A 17,221-nucleotide genomic window follows, 5' to 3' on the forward strand; every position below is an offset into this window, starting at 1 on the left:
TTCTATGTTTTGTGTTAATCTTTCAGGATTCATTCTACGTGAAGATGTAAATATATTTAGATGTCTTAAATTAGCTATAAATAAAAATGTTTAACCTCGCATCGCTTTCAAAAAGAAATAAAGGCTAAAGCGACGGTGAAGTCACAGTCTGAGATTTTCAATGATTTTTTTTCCAAGCATTTCCTGATTTAGAGCTCCATCACTTCTTTCCATTGTGCAACTCTCCATATGAAGCAACACAATGACATAACAGAATGAGAGCTGTGGTTAGGTAATACAACTGGATGTTATTTGCTTTGTCATGTCAACAACACACACACACACACACATATATACACACTGCTGGTTTTTTAGGACATGATGCTCCACACTGACCCAGTATAGTGTTTCTCATTCCATTACTGCTGACTAACTCCTGGTCTCTTGCTTGAGTGATAGCTGCAAGGTGCATGAAGCGAGGCAGCGTCCATACGTGTCAAGTTATCTGGCAGAGAGGAGCCCGAAGAAATCTGGGCCGGCTGAACTCGATCCCTGAAACGGAGCCTGGTGCTGTGGATTCTGGGGTTACAAATCCAGCAGCATCAGGCTCTCTTAGGCACAAAATGACCTTGATGGCAAGAAAGGTCACAAAACACAAGAGAAAGATGCAGAGGACACAGTCACCTGCAAACAATGATATGCTCTTTTTTTTAATGTAAAGATGGATGACTAAAGAAATTGACCAGACTAGCTGATGAGCATCACAAACACATAAAAAATTATAAAAGATTTTATTTATTGTCTCGCTTTTGTTGCAACATCTTTCATCATCATTTTTTAATAGAGAAATTAGAAATCAAAATCAGTCAAAGTGAAGTACCATTTGGAAGAAAGCAGTTAAAACCGTACAACATCTTACAAACACAGCAGCCATCTTTAGAGCGACCTGAGAGGGATGACCCGCAACGCCTCTTTCTCATTGGTCCATCGCACACCAGAGGAGGAGCACCACATGGTTCCACTGCAGAACTGTGCAGGTTCTGCAGCGTATTGTTTTGTTCTTTATCTTTGACATTCATTTTTACAAAGAAAGACTAAAGTAGAAACTGAGAATTAGGTAAGCACATAAGTGTCAGCTCTGTGAATGAAAGCACAATTCAAGCAGAAAAAGTGAAATATGAATATAAAACAATGACTATCAGTGTTATTAACAATTTCATTACAAAGAGATAGCAAAACAATCTATTTACATTCTGTTTTTATCAGTCACTTTGACATCAAAATAAAAGTAGTATCATGACAGTTCTTCTAATACTAAAGCACCTTTGTCCCAAAAGAGATGTGTATTGTTAGTCATTTTCTATTTTTTCTTTTGTGAATTAAAGATGAAACTGTAAATGGTTTTCTAACAGATTTCTGATTTTTAGTTGTTGCTATTCTTTTTAAATTTAGTTTTTTTTTAATGTACTCCTTTAGTATTTATTTCACTTGATCATTTAATTCAAGGCTTGTTACATTCTATTCATTTTCTGGCAGATTTTACAATCCGTTTGTAATCATTGGAAATTTGCCTGTTAACACATTTTTACATATTTCAATTCTGATAATCATTCTTCTTCCCCTTAATATGGGACAACATGGTCTTTAATGTGTAAAACTCAAAATATCTACTCATCATCCGGGCTTGGGCTCGATACCTTAATCAGATATTTAATTAAAATAACTTACAAGTATCTAAAGAGCTCAAAGAAACAATATTAAAATACTTTTGAAAATTAAATAAAAAACCTGTCTTTATCGACCCATGTTTTTTTGTGCTTGTTGAAGTGTTGTGCCTATTAAGACTTTGGTTTGGACGAGTTAGTCTGCAGGTGGCATTGCTGTATGCGAGACAGGACAGTACAGTAAGTATTTCTGTAGTTGGAATGTGTCCTTTTTCATTTACAGTACGTGGGTGTGTAATATCCTGGTTATGACCCACAGGTGACACAACACTGTTTTTGGACAGATCTGAGGGAGCAGCGACCCAAAAGCCTCAGTTTGTCACAGAACCGGGAGGACATGGTGTTCTTTCTGCAGACCGGACCTGCATAAGAAGGAACAAATCATTAAACACACAAATGTAATGTTTTGTCGAGTCTATTTAGAGGGATTTTAGCCAGGAGGTTTATCACAGAACGCAACAGATACACCCTTTAATTGTTTGTAGTTTTTTATTAAATCTGTTTATCATATCTTCCACTAAGCCAGACAAACACAAAGACAAACCGAGTGTTACAAACTAACCTGTGTTGGTCTTGCATTCCTGGATATTGCACTTCCTGAGGGTTTCAGGTTTGGAAATCTTTTCACAGAGACTGTTTGGCATTACAGCAAGATCCTGCTCGCTCACACAGTTGACTTCACGCTGCTGCTGACCCCCATTGCAACTCACTGAGCACTGCAAATACACACACACGAAAAATCACGAGACAAATTTCTGTTATTTTATAACCAATTAGATTTGTTTCATGAACATGTGTTAAGTTTGGACCTCAGGCGGTCAGAAACCACACAGACAAGAAACTGGACAAAACAAACATGTTTGAAAAGCACTCCACTTTGTGACTTCTAGGCACACATTGAGCAACCCACTCAAAACAACCTGCAACCAACTCTTGGGTCCATACCCACCAGTTGAGAACCTCTGATTTAGACCACCTAGGGCCTTCTTTTTGCACAAAACATTTTGAAATGTGACTGACCTCCTCCCAGTCGTTGGCCTTCCACTGAGTGCAGGGTTTAAGGCTGCAGGTCTCTGTGCTGTTTGGCCTCAGTGTGGAGCTACAGCGGTGAGGCTCAGGACAAAACACCAGCCGCTCCCTGACGCCTTCACCACAGCTGCCAGAGCACTGAGGAGAAACACAAGGATTTCAAGGATGTATCTGCTTTTCGCTGATAACTGAACAAAATCCAATCTCAGTATACCTGACTATTAGAGAAGACTTTAACAACAAGTATGAACTTGTGTTGTCGGATGTTAAAAGGGGATATATCCTTAACCCTCACAATGGATAGCTACAATACTGTACATGAGTATGTTTGCTTGCTAACTCAACCGAAGAGCCCTGCATGAGCAAAACATATGTAGTCTATTTTGACTGTTTTTTACATCTAGTCAAAAGGTTATAAAAAGTAAAAAATGTCCATTACAACATGAAATTCACCATTGAAGACAAGCCCTCAACAACTAAGATAGTCAGTCTTCATGATGATGACCTCAATTGCTTTTGTAGAGCCATCCATATTTATTTCAGTCTGTTTTCATAAAAGCTCCTCACAAAGCTCCTCCTGGGAAAAACTCCTCACAGGAGCTTTTCCAGGAACCTCGGCAAATAAACTGGACCTGTTTGCATGACTAGATACCACTTGAGGCCAGTGATGAAGTAAATACAATGTTAATGTCAACATCTATAATTCTTTAAAGCTCCTTCAAAATGGAGTTTATAGAGATTTGATTTGTTTAATGCTCCTACCGGTCCCCAGGGTGATGTACTCCAGGTCATACAGGGCTTGTGGGGGCAGGTCAAGGTGCTGACAGGTCTGCTGGACACAGCCTGGCAGTGGAAAGGTCTGAGGGGACGTTTACTCTGAGAATCAACACACTGGATGTCCCGATATCTTCTCCCCACCCCGCCTGCACAGTTATCTGGACACTGTGGAGAACATCACAAACATCACAGTGAGGAAATACAAGACAAGAGAGAACTGCAAAGGAAACAAACACATTGCGTCATGCGGAAGAGTAAGACTTAAGAAGTGGAAGATTAATTAAGTATTGAGTGTACTTAAGAAGTAATACGTGGAACAGTCGGATTCAGTGACTTCAGGAAATCTAAGGTTCCTCACCTTGCTCCAGCTGCCACTCTGCCAGGTGGCACAGGGCTGCAGGTGACATGTGCGCGCAGGTTCAGGTCTCTTCATGTTGGCACAGTCGTCATCTTTCTGAGAGCTGCACACGACTGTCCTCCATATCGCTCCGATACCACATGTTGTTGAGCACTGGGGAGGGAGGAGGTACAGATTCAAACTCGGTTTAGGGCTTCTAAATTCTTAGGTAACAAACTGATATAAGTGAAAAGTGATAAGATGTAAACATAATATTTAAGGAATCTAAAACAAACATCCAGAAATATGTAAATACTGTACTTGTGTTATTTAGTTTTTTATACGCTGATTTCTAACATTCTTCTAAATTGTTCATATTAAGATTTTATACCTCAAAAAGTCTGGAACACAACTTTTCACTACCACATGAACATTAATGTGCAGGTTACTGATTCACCACCAAACAGTTTTCTTTATTTTAAACCAGTTTGTTTTAAACTGTGGTTTAAAAATCTTCAATTTAGTGAATTTGAGGGTGCTCCAACTTGACAGTCATCTCTGAAAAGGATCTAATCAATATGATAGTTCTCCCAAAATCAATATGTACCATCAATGTCTTATTTGATTTGTGGGAAGCTTTTCAATGATGAGAGTGAGTCCTCTGAAGAAATCCCTTTCCAAATATCTTAAAACTCTGAAAAGGCCCAGTTTTAATGTCTTAATGTAAAAGCTTAATCATTTGATTTTAAAGTTACGTTTTTTCAGTGGGAAGACGAATATGGTCATATAATATCTGCACTTACCTCACTCCAGTTTCCCACAGCCCAATATATATCCATGCTGACCGTCTCCCTGGCCGACAGGTCGCTTTGTTCCCTGGGACTCTGCTGTCCCTGGTTTTGACTCTTTGACCGACTACCTTTTGGCCAAGAAGAGGGTTTTTTAGCACGAGTGGTGGGACTGTTTTTCTTGGGTGTCACAGCAGGCTTCTTGAGTTTGATGATCTTCACAGTGGGCTGGGGTGAAGCTGCAGTGGTGAATGGTTTTCTTGCAGTGGAGTAAGGCGCTTGTCTTGTGTGGAAGTCCTTGTGCACAGACGTTGGGAGGGGGACCCTGTGTGTCAAGCGGCTGAACGGATTGACGCGAGGGGTGGTGTGGGGAATGCGGTGAGTGGACTTTGCCCATGTATCAGTGGTGGTGTGTGAAGTGGAAGAGATGCTGGAGGTAGTTGTGGGTGCTTTGGTCATGTGCATGGTGGGTGGACTTGTTTGTAAAGTGGGTGTAATGAGTAAATGTGGCCTTGGTGTGGTTGATTTAAGTGGATTTTTGAGGGATTTAGACGTGGTAACATCCAGGTCAATAATGCCCTCCTCTTCTGCTGTCTTTTCTTGAACAATGTAATCATATCCTGGAGTGTACATCAACACATTTGGCGTACTTCCCTCCTCTCCTTCCTCCCTCTCTTCCTCCTCTTCCTGTCCCACATTGTCTTTTTCTGCAGAATTTGATTTCCCTTTCTTATCCTCAGTTTTACTCTTTTTATCACCAAACACATAATCATCTGCATCTATGACTTCAGGGATCGAAAGAGATGTGGTGGTGGGGATGAAAGCAGTTGAAGTTTCTGTGGTGGTTGTTCTCTTCCTCACAGTGACAGCAGCTGTGGGTGCAGCTGCGGTGGTGGTGCTTGCCCAGGTAGTGTTGGCAGGAAGCTTGGTGGGGTGGCTCTTAGGTGGGTAGACACGGCGGTATTTAGGAGCTGGCCCAGGTCGTCTACGCAGACCTAAGTTAGGGCAGCTTTGAAGAGCACACAGGGACCTGGACCGAGGTCTGGTTGAGAGGTCGCAGTTCTTCTTTGGTGCTAATACACATGTGACTGTACGTGAGCGAATGCTTCCTCCACATGTGACTGGGCACTGCAAAGGAGGAAATTACACTTTATTCAGAAAAAGGCTCTGTTGTGCAAGAACACGGTGAGATTAAAACTGCAAAAATACAAGAAAACAGGACCAAATAATATAAATATACAGTAGATAAAGAGCATACCTCTTCCCAGTTGCCAACAGCCCAGTCCAGTCCACAGGGCACATCCCTGTTGCACGGCACCACAGGTTTGGGTTTTAGGAGATGCTTACACTCCACAGGGTGCAGCACCCTTTCTTCCCCTGACACAGTCCGAACACAGAGCACCGTTCGCTTTCGTATCCCCTCTGATCCACATGTTGCTGTACACTGCTGCCAGCCGCCTACCCACCACCTGTGGGAGAGGGGATGGATAAAAGAAAGAAGCTGTTTTAATGGTTCTTAAAAAGTAAAAAGGGTCCACAATAGAAATAGACAGTCTTGCTGCCTCTCAAATAATGAAGAGTGACGGTATCACTACATAAGGAAGTATGTGACATTCAGTAAATATGTTTTTGATTTTATTAAATTATGTTTAAAAGAAATAATCTGGGGCGCAGGTGGCCTAGTGGTCAGGTCGCGTCCCATGTACAGAGGCCATTCCTCAAAGTAGGCGGCCTAGATTCGAATGAGGCTCCTTTCCGTGGTTTCCTACTCTATCCACCGTCCTACTTTATCTAATTAAGTACCCCCCACCCCCTGCCCCTATTTATATATATATTTCTGTCATTCCTCAAAACATGAGGTTTCATGCATCCCAAAAATGTAAAAAGTGTTTCATTGAACTAATTAGTTTCACTTGTTTAAATTTGCTATTTGTCATTTTGAGGTTAAAATAGTGCTGAGAGTTACAGAAAAAAAGACTGAAAGAGCTTTTGAGACCTTGCTGGGCAATCCATAGTCTTGCACTTTCTATGTCTGTCTTCTAGACGGTTATCTGGGTCACACAGAGAATCATCCACCACACCCATATCCATCTCAAAACACCGTGCAGGCTGGTGCTGCTCACCTGAAACAGCATGAAAGTCAGAAATCATCACTTGGACAGAAAAATGGACTTACCATCAAAAAATAAACCTATCATAACTTTTGAACTCATAAGATTTTTTTTTCATGCCAATAAATCACCAACCTATTCCACAGGTGGTGCTACAGTCTGTCCACGCCCCATGTCTCCACCTGTAAATTGGCTCTATGACCTCATTTCCTGTCCCTTTGGTCTTCTTAATGGTGTATTCATATGTTATACCTGAGTTCTTCTCCTGAAACAGCAGCTGGAAAAACACATTAATTTTTTGTAGAGAAAATGACTTAAAGCATATCAAGATGATCTACATGAAACATCTGACATTAATAACAACATATGTTACTCTCATCAATATGATTGTAGTAGTCTTTTGTTGTTTAAGCACTCTTCGTTTGAGAAAACATTTTTTTGCAGACATTTAATTAAAATATGTATAATTGGTTATCGTTGATTTGTACTGTGTCCTTATTGGCTGAAATAACTCGTAAAATAGAAGTAAGGGTAAAGTATAAATTACTGATTACCTCTACACACTTCAGAATAGATTCAAAAGCTGCAGAAATGAACTGAAAATTCAAACACCATTAAACCTCTTTATCACAATGGCCTACCTGCAGCATGACTGGCTGTTCGGTGGGTCCTGGAGCGGTGATGTTCTCCATGTTCCCGCTGCGTTCATAGTAGAACGTGGTCCCCCCTGCCTCGTACTCCCCGTTCCACTGGATAATGTAGTTGCCGTTGAGGAAGTACTCGTCCTCGGATAGCCCGCTCCTCAGGACCAGGAAGTTACCTGCCTCCTCGACTTCCTTTACCAGGATGTCCCGCGCCCCCGCAGGTATCACACCCACGTCCACATACCCTGGGAGAGTGGGGGGGTCAGAGTCACAGCGAGGTAATAGATGGCCCACCATGGCTGCTGCCACACTCACATCCAGACAACCAGACAGTCTCTCTCTGATCTTTAATAGAGGGTGGGCTGAGTCTGTGGGGGTGGTTGGCATGTATGTGTTTGTGTGTGTGTGTGTGTGTGTGTGTGTGTGTGTGTGTGTGTGTTTGTGTGTATTCGGCGTGGGGGGCACTACCCTGTCTCTGTTTTTTATTGTGTTTAGATGGGGGGCTGGGGCTGGATGGGGGAGGACGAAAGCAGCTATGAGTCGGCCTCTGGAGTTTAATGATGTTTGTGGGAAGGTGTGTGTGTTTTCTGTGTATGTGTAAAGGAGGGGGGAGGTTTGCTCTTGGTCTGAGCCTTTTGAAGTCGCACACATCTGGGCTGGTTATCTGGAAAGGATGCTGTGTTGAGCTAACACACAGACGATACGAAAGAGAGAGGGAATGAATAAAGGATGTTTTTATTGTTTAGAGCCTCTTTGTCTATTAATCTGTCCCTGCCATGTGTTGATTTGAATGATCGTCCAAACACACTTCAGTAAAAACAGCCAAAGACTCGTCTCTCTTTGGACAAAACATTGGACCTGCAGACACACACACACATCACACGAGCCAAGTACATCAGGACAAACAGCTGCACAGTGTGGACAAGACAGCTGCCATGACAACAAAGAAACAACACAATGGCGTAATCCTAACGAACTGTCCTGAAATGACTTTCCGCCTGTAGACACAAATTTGAATTCTGCGCTTTTTCACACTCCTCTGGTGGGTACATGAAAGCTTTCCCTCATTAAAAAAGTTTGTCTGTTTTGTGTTACTAGAATTCTATAATTTTATGAAGTCCCATGTCAGGATAATTCAATTTGTTCCCAGCTGCTCAATTATCCCTTTTTGTGTGTGGGACTCACCAAAGCCTTCTCCATCATCAAACGACTTATGGACCGTCTCACAGCTTGTGCCGTCGCCCAAACAGACTCCACAACGGTCCGCCACTGCGTTTGAGTCGATGCCATAATCACAGCCGACATCCTGCAGACAAAACACACACACACACACACACACACACACACACACACACACACACACACACACACACACACACACACACACACACACACACACACACACACACACACACACACACACACACACACGTTTAGACACAGAAACATTTCAGGACACATGAGATAACAAGTTTGCACAGAAAAACTATTTTATTACAAAATGATACTGTAGCACTGCAGCTTGTCTCATATCCTGCCTCACTATATCCCCCCCAGTCTCTTTTTAGTCTCTTACCCAGCCACACTACCTTGCACACTCCATTGACGCAGATGTTTCTGGACTTGTTGTTCATGAAGCACGGCGTCCCGTCCGTCACTGCGTCAAGCATCTTCTCTGAAAAATACTCGCTGACTGGGCGACAGTGCAGCTCACAGGGGTGTACTGAAGACGAACGAGTGTTGAGAAAAAAAGAGGGGTTTGGTTTAGTCTCATTCTAGTCCAATGCTGACAGTGCAGTTTACTATTTCATGCCCAACAGCAACGTATCAGGGATGCATGATGAAGCATAGTAGAGCTTCGATCAAAAGTAAACTACATTTTAAGTCAATTGATAGTAAGATCATCACCAAATGCTTGAATAATTCATCAATCCTTCAATAAAATTGTGATGCAAAAAACAGCAGGAAATGCTGTCTTGAGACTCTTGAATATTGATGTCTTTTTTATGATGTTACACACAATTGCTGAGGGGGAAAAAAAAAACACATTATTAGCTCAACATCTTTTTTATAAAGAGTCATTTCAAAATAGTAAATACAAATTTAAGAAAGAAACAAACATCATTCTAAACTCTCTTTGCTGTAAGCTGAAATGTAGCAGATGGGAAAGCTGAGTCACTAAAGGGCTTTCCAGAATAAATGCTGCCCCCTGCTGGGTGACATAATCACAGCTACAGAGCTTCAGCGATATGAATAGGAGGTGAAGTGTAAAAAAAGGAAAAGCCAAGTTGTAACGATCTGTAAGTGTTTTTGGAATTGAACATTTAAGGATTTGACTACTCACATGGGTTAGCTACAGGAATCCACTGATAGAGCTCGTTCTGGTAGGGCACAGTGTCAAACTCACTGCACAGCATCTCTCGAAAGGTGGGCGTGTTCTGCTGACAGGGTTTAGTGTTACAGGTTCGATAACGTTTCCTTTCCCCTGTGCAGTACTTCCCCCCGAACTCCGGTCTGTGGAACACAAAAGCATCATTTCAATCCAGCATGTTATCAGAACCATGGCAGGATGTGATCTGCTTTTGGAAGAAATGCCTATAAACGGCTGAAGGATTCAGCTGATTCAAATGGGCTTCATACTTAGGGTTGTTACATTCCCTCTCTGCTGACTGGACTCCAATCCCACAGGTCCTGGAGCAGAAAGACCAGGTGCTCCACTGTCCCCAAGCTCCATTCACCGTCTCTGGCAGTTTCCCCACAATCACACACTCTCCACTGATACACCACTGAAAGAGGAAAAATGCTGGTAAGATCACTCAAACAGCAAGAGTAATATGACTCATTTAATACTCTGCTTTGGCTCTGCAACAGTACCGCCCTCATATCATTGAGCAAACCATATCCATCCCCAGGCTAATGAAATCTAATCCCTAACAAGACAAAGAAACCGGCACATCGTCATTCACCTTCTCGGGTCCACAGCGAGTGCCATCTATGGGTGAGTCCAGTTTGGAGCGACATGTGCCGTTCACTGAGCACCAAAGAATCTGGCAAACATTCTGTAAGAAAGATGTAATCCCAAAAACAATCAGATCATTTTCTAACAGACACTTTTCTGGTCATGCAGTTGGTGCAGAATACTCACATCAACTTCATGGCAGAAAGTAGCATTGGGGCCATACTGGAGCTGGCACTGGTGGTGTGTGGTGTAGCGGACTCCGAGGCGAGCCAGTGGGGTGGTCAGGTCCCTCTTGGAAGGACGGTCATCAAGACAGAAACCCCACCCTCGACTAAAACAGACAAACAAAGAGGGTACAAAACAGGCACAAGGTGTGGTGAAGGAGATACGTTACAGAGAAATAAAAGAGAAAACCTGAAAGGTCAATCATATAAGACTTTGGCTGGGAGTTTTATGAGATTTGTATTTTTATGGCTTCTAGCAGTTTATAAATTAAAAAAAATATGGAACCTATTTGATTTCAAGAAAACAACCATAAAGAAAGCCATAATAGCTATTCTTTAAACCTCCTAAATTGATTCTGGCACCCCCTGAAGCGGTTCCTTTATAACTTTGCCGGTCTTGTTATGAAAATCTCCTCTTACCGTCTTTTAACAGTCAGATAAATCACTCACTGTTCCAGCAGTCTGCTGTTAATCTGCTCATCTGAAACACCTACCTGGCAGAAATTGTAGGAATTAAAAATAACAAAACGTTCTAATGGTTTCGTTTCATTTTCTAGCTCATAACGAGGGGGTTTATAATAATTTCAGTCTTTTACATATCCAGTTTAAAAACTCCTCACAGGAAAAAACAGCTCATTTTAAACTCTACGCTCAGAAGAAGTTTGAGACAAAATTGTTGTTGCAAAGAATGAATTCTTAACTTCATCATTGACTCTGTCTTCAGAACAAAATAATCAGGGTTACATTTGCAGATATTTGTGTCTGACTTAGTGCGACTACCCTTGAATGTTCTTTAAAGCTCTTCTTGCTTTCCTCTCATTTGCTGGATTTTCTGGCTCCATATGAATCGTGCTTGTTCAGCAAACTTCTGTTCTGTGTTACTATTCTAAAAACTGAGTTTGTCACGGTTTGCTACTGATCAATGTTTTTATAACTTACTTTTGTTCCAGCACACACCACACCCATTGTGGTTTTTGGATAATTTTCACCTCCTACATTCAAATCTGCACAGGCATATCCACATCGTAGTTCAGAATGACTCCCATGTTTTCACAATCTTCATTACTCAAACAATATCCACACAAAACCCCCCACAACTGTTTCCAACTGAGACAAAACAGCATTCAAATCTGAGCTAATCGTGTTTTTCTTTAACGACTCAGCTTCAGAATAAAAACATGAATTTAGCCTTACTCTAGAAAGCGTGTGATGTATTCTTTGGAGCAGGACGACCAAGTGAGAGGCGAGCTGTCGTACATCAGCTGTCTGGACATGATGAACGGGTGCCGCCCTTCCAACTCACAGTCGTTCCCCTGGCCGTCATGATGAATACCAAAACTGGGTTCAAACACAACCAACATCAACAATTATTAAATTATCATTATAAAAATACATGTTCCACGGAAACAGATGGTCTTCGTGTTGTGGCTTGTATGGGGACGCCTTAAAACGTGCAAGTAAAACATTTGCAATTTGGTTCAAGCTAGGTGTTTAGGTTAAGTTGTGAATCCAGAAACTCATAATATAAATATGTTTTGAATTAATCTTTGCAGCTTTAATGTAGAATAAAGACATCGTATTTGTTAACTCCAGTGTTCTGATTGAACTGAGTATGACGCTACAACTCTGAGATGCCCTGGAGGAGTAAAAAAGGGATTAAAGACAAATTGATTTTCTGTCACAGAAATACAGACATGAAAACAAATTCTACGTGTCTTTCACTGATCTTCTGCCACAACATAGCCATCGTCTCCAGTGAAGTTATTTTTTGTGCTGTTACAATACACTTACTGTTATTTGCATACATCCAATACCCCTAATGAATTCATGAGCTAATGCTAAGGGATTAAATGACCACCAAACTGTATTGTTAGGCTTCTGTCACAGATCATAGCAACAAGATGCTCTCTTTACACTGATTTGTGTTCTAGTCCTATTTTCAGAGAAATTCCTTTTAATTAGCTATTTGGTGCCATTAAAAGATGCAAAATCATCATCATCATCAACCTTTATTTAAGTTCTCGGAGAGATCATTGAGGGCGACCTTCATTTACAATGATGCCGAGAAAACATACATAAATGATAAATAACGAGAAATTAGATAAAGCTACTACAGAAAATAAAATCAATAAGAGAGCAATAAGAACAATAAAATATATACACTAAAATAATTTAAAAGCTTGAAATTACTACAGTGATAAGTCAGTCATTAAAATCAAGTAAAACAGTTACAGTCAGGTATTGGGCGGTTCAAAATAATATTTCTGCAAGTGTCCATAAGGGATAAAAGTGCTCAAATTCAGGTCCTGTTGTAAATGCCATGAGTGACAGCTTTGTTGATGAATGCAGCAGAAGCAGCACTGTTTGAACCGGATAAGAAGTTCAGGTACGGGGAGAGAAAATGGAGCAAACACTAACACAAAAGTCTTTGAACTTTCCATAACTGTGAGTGTCTGCTCCAAACTGACACAAGAATCTGTTCTGCTTTGGACTGTACCGATCTGCGCCTGTTTCTGGGATAGTCTGGCTTCACTTTCTCACAATGCTAAGCGTTGGAGACAAGTTGTCCATCTTTATATACATTCATTGACATCAACACATACAAACACATACACAAAGCGAACACACAGACCTGTGGCCCATTTCATGAGCGACGGTAAAGGAGACAGGTAGACCTGAATCCTCGTTGATGTTACAGCTTCGGTGTGGCTGACACATCCCAGACAGATGAGACAGACCCAGGGTCTCACAGGGCTGGTTACTGCCAGCACAGATGTCTTTCCTGGGGAGTGGGGGGGGGGGGGCACAGGTGAAGAGTTAGGTGTGTTCAAGCAACAACAACAAAAACGGTACAGAGCGTATCATTAGCCAACTTTGTTGAAGTTATGGCTGTCCTACAAATACACTTGTGCTACTTGCCTGGTGATCAACACAGCCACGTCATGATGAGCCGGGTGTGTGTCACTCTGCGGGTTCAGGTTTTTCTGCCAGGCACAGAAACTAGACAAAGTGGAGTCTGCATGGTGAGCTATCTTTAACCCTTTCTGCAACAGACAGCAAAGGGAGAGCTTACAGTTAGCGTTAGAGCTACGTATTCATTACATAGTTGATCACAGCATTTTTATTTTGATGGTAGCCCAGATCTATAAATAGGATTTGTTTGGGGATAGTACTTTTATTGGGACAAGGAACACTGTATACTGAGAGCCAGACTTTGTTTGAATTTTGTGGTCTGACATTCACGGTGTATAAATATCTTGGTACTTGGCTCAATAATCATCTGCATTTAAAAAACTATTTGAAAAACCCAATGAGCAATCTTTGGCAGAGCCTCAGATTATTTATACAGAAACAAATCCAATATATTCACTCTGGACTTGGAATATCTGCCTTTAACTTTTGTGCTCTAAACATGTGGAATTATTCCCAAAACACTAACAACTGACAGACTAATTTCTCTTGGAGGAAACAAGTTTATCATTTCCAATTACTTCACCTTTGTGTGCAATTGTTTTCACTGAGTAGTCTTCTTTTTGGTTTATTTTGTTGTTTTTATTTTGCATTTTTTAGATATCATCGTCATCGTAAATGAGGAATACCTCAATGATTTTTCAAGGCTCAAATAAAGGTCGATGGTGATGGCTATAAATCAAGGTGATTATGAAATGTTTAATGAAGCTTGAATTTCCAGCTAGTGCACAAGGAGCATGAACAAAAGCCAAACGAAAGAGACTCTCCCTTTTCACTGCACCCCCCCCCCCCCCTTGCATTTGGTTGTTACAACTTCAATGATAATCATTTTAAGTGTTACCTCGTCTCCCTGCAGGAGAATGAGGCGAACCAAGATGACATGGATTGCATTCCCAATACTGGCATCATGAAAGATCCCAGCCACCTGTCAATGTAGAAAATCATTTCACTCCACTTTAGTATACACTGAACATTTGTGCAGAAACTTTGAATAAATGGGGAGTCAATTCTTTCCCCTCACCATATTCATGATGGTGAAGATGTAGGACTCCACATTATCGCTGCCGTGGTATTCTATGAGTTTGGAGTCAGCCACCACCATGGTCTCCACCCAGCGCTCTCTGCTGACCGAGCGCTGCGAGCGTGATTCCCCCCTCTGCTGCTCCCTCTCCCACTCCTCTCTATCCCGCTCCACCTGCACAGAGTCACTTGGAGCATCTAAAGGCATAGATAATAGGAGACACTTTGCAGTACACTTTTGGCTTGTCCTTGTTTGACACAGAATATGCTCACTTGAGTACGATTACACCAACATTTGCAGGACTGTACGATCCAGAAAAAAAATTCATATACATACCTAGAACTCCGCAGGGGCTGGGTGTTGTTTTGGACTGAAGACTGCGTTTTTTCCTTTGACTTTCAGTTACTCTTGGATAGACAACATGAGGCTCTGGAGTCCCTGCAGGCTCATCAGGAGAGTTCTGGACAGGTTCAATAAAAAAGTGTCCCTCCGGCAGAGAGAAGAAGCCCCTCTGAGGAAAATAAAAAGACAAATGTGAGGGAAAAAAAGAGCAAAAGCAGAGCGAATTGTATGGTATTTAAAAAATCTGAACGTTATGCATTCTCAGTCTGTGACCTGAACAGATGAGTTGCAGCCCAGTAAGCGTGCTTCTGCTTTCTTATGTTTATGAGTGCCTGAACAAATCCCAATAAATGTATTGTTTCAATAAGTCAAACACTTAAAAGGTGAGAGGTTGGACTTTTTCTTGCACTGTCGGCTGTAAAAGACCATTTCTCAGTCATTTCCTTCATTAGTCAACAGATCTGAATATGAACCTTTCTCCTTCCCCGAGGCACATTCTCTGTCTGCTGCTGCAGTAATAAAGAGACTTTTTCCATGCCATGCATGTTCTTACTGGTGAGGTCTATTTACTCGCTGATGGTTGAGGTCTGCTGCTGAACACACACATTGAAAAGTACAAAAAACAGAAACAGACACACCTACATGACCACATAAAAGCATGCAAACACAACAAAACAGGCTTCTGTCCAATCTTTGGCTTTTCCTTGTAAAATAAAACGCGTTATAAACGTTCCACCTCCAGATCACTGTTTGCAAGCTCTATTCATTGAGATGATTGTGTGAGTTAATGTGTCTAAGTGAGTGTGTGTGTTGGGGGGGGGTTGTGTCAAGCTGAGTCCAAACAAGCCCAGACTGTTCTGAATGAACTCCTCCCTTGCGTCTTAAAGCAACTTGCAAATGACTGGATCAGAAAAGGAAGAATACATCATTCCGTCAACAGAAAAACTGATAAAAGAAGTTCAGCTGAGTTAATGAATGTTTTCCTTTGTTTTTAAGCATGCATGTTTTTTTTTAAAAAGGCACGTGAAACCAAATAATTCTTAAAATAACAATCTTGCTATCAATTATTGTATTTATTCTTAGTGTTTAGGGGGAAACAGCAGATGTAAAAAATTAGGCCATGCAATTTGGCCTGTTGTTGCTCCAGGGGTCTACCCCGCTGCTCGCTGCAGTTATGCACTGCTCTGCTTTCTGGGTCATCCTGACACGTTTTGCATGTGGTCCTAGGGATATGTGTTTCAACTACATGCATACAGCGGCCTGCAGAGCTTTGATTGGGTGTCCCATAACTCCATTCAGGGAGTTCAGAAAGTAAAATCCAGAAAATCCAGAGGAAGACTCCCCCTGGAACGACTGTATTACTCCACCTGTTACACTGCAGCTTGTAAAATAACAAAGAATGTGCTCAAAGAAACATAACATGTAGGTTATAACAATTTGCTAACCTTGGTTATTCCATGTGTAACCACCAGAAGAACAACACTTAAGTAGCAATTGATTAACAAAAGTTCTCTTTTTACGCCTGAAGGGTGGTTATCCCCCCCCCCGCCCCCCTCAGATTAAACACAGTTTTGAGAAAATGTTTCCCACTGACTCAGAGTGTGGCCCTTAGCCAGGGGTCCCTGAGTTGTGGTGTGGACTCATCCACAAAGCATGCAGGGTGATACGTCTGTAGTCAGCTGGGAACGCTTTCCAAAGACCCGGTGCAGAAAACAGCTGATTTTACTGCTGCTTTGACTCTTACTTCATTCGATCTGATTCAAATTTAACAAAGCAATTTGTGATTTTTCATTTGCATCATCTTCTAACTCGAAAAAAAAAAAAAAATACCCTACACTGCGGTGGAGTTAAAAGTGGATTCTTCAGCCTTCTCTGTCATAATGCCTCGTTGTCTTCTCTTATACGTTTCCCTGAGTTCGTCTTCCAAGTGATTCCCTGCAGAAGAAAGCAGGTGGTGGAACTCAACCAGGAAGGAATGCTACATAGAGGCCCATCCAAATAATCAGACCATCACTCTGCATGGTCTGCTTTATCTGCATACCAAATGCAGTCCTACTGTGCAAAACTTCCTGCACGGATAGCTCGCACAGTGTGTGGTTGCGGTGTTGCTTATGATCCTCATTATGATCCTTAAAATTACCACGTACAGATCTTGTGTGATGTCTGCGCTCCACAGGCGAAGACGACTTGAAAAGGAACTGGGACTTTGTTTTCCATTCAAACAAAAGTAAGGGATTATTCTGCAGCAGTTTTTGACCTAAATCCTGAATGCTCTGCCAGCTGAAACGGCCTCAGCCTGGAGTTCACTTTGCACTT

The 17,221-nt window shown here is 41.6% G+C and overlaps 1 protein-coding gene across 1 annotated transcript in view; it reads right to left on the reverse strand.

Annotated features, from left to right (window-relative positions):
* Positions 1–751: 751 nt before the first annotated feature.
* The window catches only part of adamts12 (ADAM metallopeptidase with thrombospondin type 1 motif, 12), a 20,446-nt gene continuing 3,976 nt past the window's right edge, over positions 752–17,221 (reverse strand). Inside the window, exons 3-24 of the mRNA XM_020643861.3 lie at positions 14,900–15,074; positions 14,564–14,760; positions 14,384–14,467; positions 13,492–13,616; positions 13,205–13,354; positions 11,767–11,910; positions 10,535–10,679; positions 10,356–10,448; positions 10,030–10,175; positions 9,734–9,903; positions 8,979–9,112; positions 8,575–8,695; positions 7,387–7,634; positions 6,881–7,022; positions 6,631–6,757; positions 5,893–6,103; positions 4,650–5,762; positions 3,868–4,020; positions 3,495–3,674; positions 2,724–2,870; positions 2,266–2,419; positions 752–2,065 (exon numbers count right to left, since the gene is read on the reverse strand). Coding sequence (XP_020499517.2) covers positions 1,950–2,065; positions 2,266–2,419; positions 2,724–2,870; positions 3,495–3,674; positions 3,868–4,020; positions 4,650–5,762; positions 5,893–6,103; positions 6,631–6,757; positions 6,881–7,022; positions 7,387–7,634; positions 8,575–8,695; positions 8,979–9,112; positions 9,734–9,903; positions 10,030–10,175; positions 10,356–10,448; positions 10,535–10,679; positions 11,767–11,910; positions 13,205–13,354; positions 13,492–13,616; positions 14,384–14,467; positions 14,564–14,760; positions 14,900–15,074 — 4,275 coding nt within the window. The 3' untranslated portion in view covers positions 752–1,949. The remainder of the gene's footprint in view (positions 2,066–2,265; positions 2,420–2,723; positions 2,871–3,494; positions 3,675–3,867; positions 4,021–4,649; positions 5,763–5,892; positions 6,104–6,630; positions 6,758–6,880; positions 7,023–7,386; positions 7,635–8,574; positions 8,696–8,978; positions 9,113–9,733; positions 9,904–10,029; positions 10,176–10,355; positions 10,449–10,534; positions 10,680–11,766; positions 11,911–13,204; positions 13,355–13,491; positions 13,617–14,383; positions 14,468–14,563; positions 14,761–14,899; positions 15,075–17,221) is intronic.

The sequence above is a fragment of the Labrus bergylta genome, chromosome 2 (genome assembly GCF_963930695.1).
Source record: "Labrus bergylta chromosome 2, fLabBer1.1, whole genome shotgun sequence".
Lineage (NCBI taxonomy): Eukaryota > Metazoa > Chordata > Actinopteri > Labriformes > Labridae > Labrus > Labrus bergylta.